Source organism: Poecilia formosa, unplaced genomic scaffold (assembly GCF_000485575.1).
Source record: "Poecilia formosa unplaced genomic scaffold, Poecilia_formosa-5.1.2 Scaffold338, whole genome shotgun sequence".
NCBI lineage: Eukaryota > Metazoa > Chordata > Actinopteri > Cyprinodontiformes > Poeciliidae > Poecilia > Poecilia formosa.
In genome coordinates, this window is record NW_006800277.1 from 145555 (window position 1) to 152379 (window position 6825).

The window sequence follows — 6825 nt, forward strand, 5'->3', positions numbered from 1 at the left end:
AAAATATATATATATATATATATATATATTCAAGTAAAAGTAGTATTACTACTTGATACATTTCAGTCAAAATACTTGAGTATTTTGACTGAAATGCAGTCATCCAAAGTAAGAATACTCAAGTAGGAGTAGAAAAGTATTAGGTAAGAAGACAACCTGAGTACTGAGTAACTGTAATAACCTCTGATGTAGTTTGTGAAAACTATTTAATCAAAAAGACAAAAATAACTTATGTGCAAATTCCTGCAATTTAAAGAACAAAAAATTTAATAAAAATAAATAACTACACAATAAATGAACCAGGAGATGATAAAGACACATGCAATTCTTTTTCTCACTGTCTAAATCAGACCAAACTTTTCTTATTTTCAATAATTACCAAAATTATTTCTATTAGCTAAATGCCATAATAACGAGAGAAAGAATCTGTCAAAAATGTATGTATGAATGTCCTCAAAATCTGAATTTGACATACATTTCCTCAGTATGTAGCTGATGTCATTACATTTGAACTGTATGACTTTGGTCAAATGTTTTGGGTTCCTTCCACAAGCTTCACCAAATAATTTCTGGAGTTCTGATCCATTTTCTTTCTCTCATTTCTATTTGCGTTCAGCAAATAGAAATAACGTTGGTAATTGTAACTGATGTAAAAGTAGAAGTTTGGTGTCATTTAACTTCAGTCAGTGAGAAATAAAGATATTTATTTTTACTCGGTATATGTCAAGTTCAGGTTTTAACAATAAATGTCCCAGGTCAGGATGACGAACATGGAACATGGAGAGTTAAGGGTTAAAGTAGAGCTAAAAAGTGACTGGTGACAGCAGCAGCGCTATGATGTGAAGGATTAGTTTCTGCCTCAGTATGCCTCAGGTCAGATTGGCCCTCTGCAACTTTCTGCCCTCTATTTTGTCCCAACCAAACAACTCACATAACTACACATTGCATCATCAATTTATTTTCTCTTGTAAGTAAAATTAGAAGCAAAAACGGGCTCAAACATTAGAATTCATTAGAGTACATTTTCTGAAATTTTACATGCACCATGTTGCCAGGGATTGTGGTTCTTGTCCTAATAAAATAACCCTGATCCTCCTTCTGTTTTGGTAGGGTTATTTATTGGTTTCACACCAGCACATTTCCAGAAACAAAACATTAAGAGTGAATCAAGGAGAATCTAAAATCATCCACTGTCAAAGAGCATGCAGTGCATCGCCAGGGCAGGTAATTATTGACACACAGGAAGAACGAAACTTACCAATACTAAGCTGACACACAGTGCTTTGTTGTAACTTATAAACTGAGTATAGAAAAAAAAAATTAAATCAGAAACAACTTAAAAATGCGAAGGTGAAAAATGTTTGGCACCCAACTAAAGGGATTTAATAAATTTGTATTTGTTATCAGTGAAAACACTTCTGTTGACAACATCTGTATGGTATGGATTTTTAGAAGTGTAAAGTATATTGTATCATTATTGTCGTTATGTTTTTTGTTGCTGATGTATATAGCAGATCTCTCTTGTTCATGAGATTTTTGTGTATAAATTAAAATATAAATTTTTTAAAAAGCTCAAGCTATGCTGCTATTATCCTTGTAGAGAAAACAGACTTTCTTCTGATAATCCTTTTAATAACTCCTTAACTGTTGAGTCTTTTTAACATTTTCTGTCATCTTCAACATGTTTTAAAGCCAGTGTTACGGTTACAGTAGATGATTATTTGTGACTACTATGAAATACACAAGTCATCAGATAACATGGTTTTCTTTTTCAGACTTAAAACCTAACTTACAGTCTTGCTAAATATTTGTTCTTCTTACACACACAAACAGTCTGTCTTTCACAACTACCGTCTATTTGACAACCCTAATCATTTTCAACACAAGAAGTGACAAAAGCATGCACAGAGGCCTAATTAAACAGATTTTCTCCAATTAACACACACACACAGACAACCCCCTGATGACCCATTAGCAGCCCAATAGATTGGACAAAGCTTCTCTTCGCCATGAGCTCTGCAGGGGATGAAGCTGGATTTGGATTTAGGAATGCCATAAAAGTGGCGATAGTTGGGTGTGCCTTTAAAAAGAAAAGAAAATCCCTGACTGACCACCAGCTGAAACGACCAGATGCATATGGCGGACCGCTCATGATACTGACTACATCATGAGTCCTCCTCCTCCTCCAGCCTAGTAAGCTGCACATTTACAAGCAGATTCATCTCTTATCTCTTAAAGCTCTTATCCTGGGCTGCCGTGCGTCTTCCCCTCTCCTTTATCTGCATTTGACCCTGGGCTTTTAGCGTGGCGAAGAGTGTGTGAAAGTCAGCTTGACCTCTTGGGTTAACCTCAAACACAAATCACCACGCGCTTTACAAAGTGCTGAGACAGAGGGGCCTTTTGAGAGATACGCAGCCGGCCACGTCGTGATAACCTTTAGTTTCTCTCACAACACAGCAGAAGGGAAGCAGTCTGCAGGCAGAAGATGAGCCACTCTGCTGGAAAGGGAGAGGGTGGGAGGGGGTTTGAGAAGTAAAGTTCTGTGTGATTTGTGATTAGAGTGAAGCATTCACGTCCAACAGAACACAAACACCAGGCAGTAGGTTGTGTTTTCCAGTTGCAGGGTTTTGGAGTAATCTGATGTTGCTGGAGCAGTTTGTGAAGCCTTTAGGGTCAGGCTTTCTGCATCTCTGAGGAGAGATACTCTCCACATTCTTCTTCTGTGTGTGTGTGTGTGTGTGTGTGTGTGTGTGTGTGTTTGTGCATGCATGCTGACCCACACAGCCCACTCTATTTTGCTCTTTGACTCTGATGGCCATATAAGGCAGCCAGCACCATGGTAACCACAGGGCTTGAATAGCAGTGTCAAATCCCTGGGAGCACACACACACATACACACACACACAAACACGCAGACTACCCCCTCCCCCTCTGCATACACTTCTGCAACCCTCCCTGTGCCTCTATTTGCTGGATCTCTCTCTAACACACAAATAGGTTGGAAGGGGAAAAAAGGTAAAATGCAGTGAAATCCAAACAGTGTTTTGCTTCTTGGGCATTTCAATTCATAATCTGATTTGGGAACCAGAGAGAGACGGAGGAGGAGGGGGGGTAAGAGGAGCACCCATTTCTTAACACACACCCCCTCTCCCTGAGCCAGGGGGGGAAAAGGCTTCACACACATACACACAGAGGTAAAACAGCATGCAAGGCTAGGCCGCAAGTCATTAGTTCTTGGTGGGAAAGCACTGACAAAGGACTAAGGAAGAAGCCTGAAGAGCATCCACAGGAATTAGAGCAAGAAGCTCTCCTTCAACCTGATTTTTTTTTTCCGTTTGTTTTTGTTTTATTTTTTCTGTGTGAGGGAGGAAGTAGCCCGAGGATCCTGTCAGAGCCGAGCCGACTCAGACAGCAGCCAATACCAGTGGAAAGGCTGCACTTCCTTGTGTGCATGATCTGATTGAGTGTTTTGGATGCGAGTACGAGCCGCGGGCGGTCCGCGTCGCCTTTATCCACCGCCGCAGCAGCATCTGCAAGTCGGCATCGCCTCAACAAGAAGGGAGAAGAAGAAGACAAGAAGCCCGCGATCAGACGAAAAGTGGCATTTTGCGTGTGTTTGATGTCCTCACAATGCTGCTTGTTCTTCAGAGTGGATGGCTGCGGAACATTAGAGCCGAGCTCTCGGTCTCACTGGTCGGAAGGAGGATCTAACCCGATTAACTAATAATAATAAAAAAAACACACACAAAAAAACGACTTTCTTCGTGTTCAGCTAGAAAAGCCAAAAAGCACAGCCGTTTGTACTGAGGTAAGCTCGCATATTTTCTATTTAAAATAATAATGTCTGTGTGTGCGGGGTGGGCTGCTTTAAGACGGGCGGTCAAATGCTCTCCAGGCATGTGCTAAGGCGAGCCGCGCTGAGGTCCTTTTTCAGCCATTACTACTGATGAAACGGAGAGACACAGAACAACAGTTTGACTGCCAGCCGTCCCTCCCGCGTGTCCTCAGCCTGTTCTGAAGCTGTCTGTCTCTGGGAACTGTTATCTAAACTCTGTGTCTCCTGTTAAAGGTTGTTGGTCTGCAGTGTGTCCCCCGTCGGACGGAGCGACACAAAGACACCGAACCGGAGGAGAACAGCAGAGGTGTTAAAATCCAAAGGAATGCCAAACTAAAAGTTGCCCCAGTGACTCCACACTGTTTCCAGGTCATAGTGGAGTGGGCGGGGACTGAGCTACTCTCTTTTCTACAACCAAACGGCCTCATTTCTACCACTAAAACATTGGCAGCACTGCTTATTTAGCCTGCAGACTTCCCCTCCTCCCCCAGTTCTGCATATTTAACTTGAATTAGCTACTAAATGAAGACGGAGGGTAGCTGAAGAGGATAAACCAGTCCGGGTAGAAAGGGGAGAACACACACCACCGTCCGGACTCTGGGTTTTTATGACCGCTTCCAGAAACCTCGGCTGCCTGGCCCCATTTTCTTCCGCGCTGACTCCGTAACCAAGCGATGGCCATGGTGAGTGGGGGCTGGGGAGATCCCAACGGGGGCACCAACGGGCTGGGGGACAAGGGCTACCTGCGGGGGGAGGAGGAGGACGGGTCTCCGCAAGCGGGGGGCAGCGACATGGAGGCCGGGGACGAGGACAAGGCCTGCGTGGTGGACTGCGTGGTGTGCGGGGACAAGTCCAGCGGAAAACACTACGGTGTGTTCACCTGCGAAGGCTGCAAGAGCTTCTTCAAAAGGAGCGTCAGGCGTAACCTCAGCTACACATGCAGGTGAGATGAGGCATCATGGGAATTGTATTGTTATTGATATAGAGGAACTCAAAGAAATGACTTCTCAAACCCTGATAGAAGCTTTGAAAAGCGTACTTTAAGACATGTCATTTTTTATATTCAGTCTTTTTCTTCTGCTCAAGTAGAGAAATTGGAATTGCTTAATGTTGATTTAAAAACAATGGAATAAAAAAAAAATACTCCATTGTCATTTTAATAACAATGGAGTTTAAATGCATTCTGTCAGTCACGGATCAGGATTTCCAACTTTTTCCTCCTCAGATCCCCTTTTCAAGTTCTAATACAATCAGAAATGGGTTAGCAAAACCTATCCATTAATGTAAAGTCCTTTAAAAAATTTTAACTGACATGTCAGATCAAAGATGTCCAAAATGTGGTCTGAGGGCCATTTGCGGCCTCAACTGCAGTTAAAGAACGATCCAAATTTGACCCATCCTGCACAGATGGTTGATGCACATGAAGACTTTTTATGTGTAATCAGTGTAAAATTATTTCTGACATATTTTTTTTTTACAATGGAAAATGTTAAGTACAACACAAAGTATTCATCTTTTAATAACCAAGCTTTTATAATGAGTAGAACCATGTCTATCCAGAAACTTTTACTGAAAAGCAGAATTTGCTACAATGAATAACATCCCTTTCCTACAAAACAAGGTCTACTATATTTACTGGACTAGTTTTTTTTGTGACCTTGGCCCACGAATACTTTTGACTCCTGTGTGATAAACAGTTTGGACACCTTTGCCTTAAAGAAAACTAGAAATTGTTATCTTCCTGGTGCTAATGCTAGTGAACTATTGCTCTAAAACAAACACCTGCACATGACTGGAGTTAGGGGGAAGACTTGCAGAGTGTTGAGTGGGTACAGCTGGCTGTTTGGAAAGAAACATGAACACTACGAAGGGGCTGGCAGTGGAAGCAGTGGAGAGGATCATAAAACTCCTTAAAGTCAATACAGAGTGCTGATAGATGTCAGTGTTTGAGTGAACTATAGGTAATCGGCAGGAGTAAATGGATTTATACACAAAAAATGGATGTTTGGATAAAAACGAAATTTGATGAGAAGTCCTGAATGGGTCACGAAGGTGTTGAAGTGCTAGTTTGATGCCAGTCCAGTGAGACTTCTAAAGGTAAAGGACCAGGGCAGAGCGAAGTCCTCAACACTGCTGGAAATGCACACAAACACACACATTTCTCACGCCAACAACCAAAAGCAAGGTTTGGCGAAAGCCACGAGGGAACCTGGAGCCTGATTGATGAAGAACAATGTTTTTCTCTTTATTTAAACACATTGAAGCTCCAAGTCATTGTCCTTAAGGACAATGATTTAGTATAAATTTGGCCACTCAGCATTTGATAATGATGCAAGTGGATGTTTTTTTGTAGTTTCTTTAGAATGAGATTTTCCTGTGACAAGTTTGCATTTTCCTAAACAAAAGATGTTAAGTATACACGAAGAACTTTTTTTATTGGCCTTTTTTTTATTTTTTTTTTAACTTTTATTTTTATTTAGTAGGAAGTCGTGCCACAAACATTCACTCCCTGACTGACGAGGCTTGACCTGGCAGTTTTAAATTGTCATTATTTACAAAATCATGCAAGGTTGGCACTTTTAATGGACTTTTAATGCAACTTTTAGAGCAACTTTGCATTAAAAGTGTCATTATTTACCGAATGGCACTTCATGACAACTGTCATAAATAGAGATGTGCCGATCATGTTTTTTCCTGCCGATTCCGATCACCCATGAGAGCCGATCACGGCCGATGATCGATACCGATCAGATAATTATTATTTTTTTAATCATAAACACTACTGGTTACATTATGTGGAAAAAGGAACCATGAATTCACCTTAATTTAGACAAAAACTTGTTTTTAATAACTTTTTCCAAGAAGAAAACTAAACAAAATGGGCATTGTGCAAATTGTACTGCTATCAATAATACTATCTTTAACAGACTGAAAACATATGCAGGCTCTGAAGAGGCTAAATAATGCAGAAAGTCAAAATAAAACCTCTC

General features: G+C 41.0%; 1 protein-coding gene across 2 annotated transcripts in view; it reads left to right on the plus strand.

Annotated features, from left to right (window-relative positions):
* Positions 1–2957: 2957 nt before the first annotated feature.
* nr2f6a (nuclear receptor subfamily 2, group F, member 6a) overlaps positions 2958–6825 on the plus strand; it is a 19164-nt gene continuing 15296 nt past the window's right edge. Inside the window, exons 1-2 of one of the 2 annotated variants that reach the window (XM_007573789.2) lie at positions 2958–3808; positions 4070–4778. In XM_007573789.2, coding sequence (XP_007573851.1) covers positions 4510–4778 — 269 coding nt within the window. In that variant the 5' untranslated portion in view covers positions 2958–3808; positions 4070–4509. The remainder of the gene's footprint in view (positions 3809–4069; positions 4779–6825) is intronic. The other variant, XM_007573788.2, reaches the window with a different exon arrangement.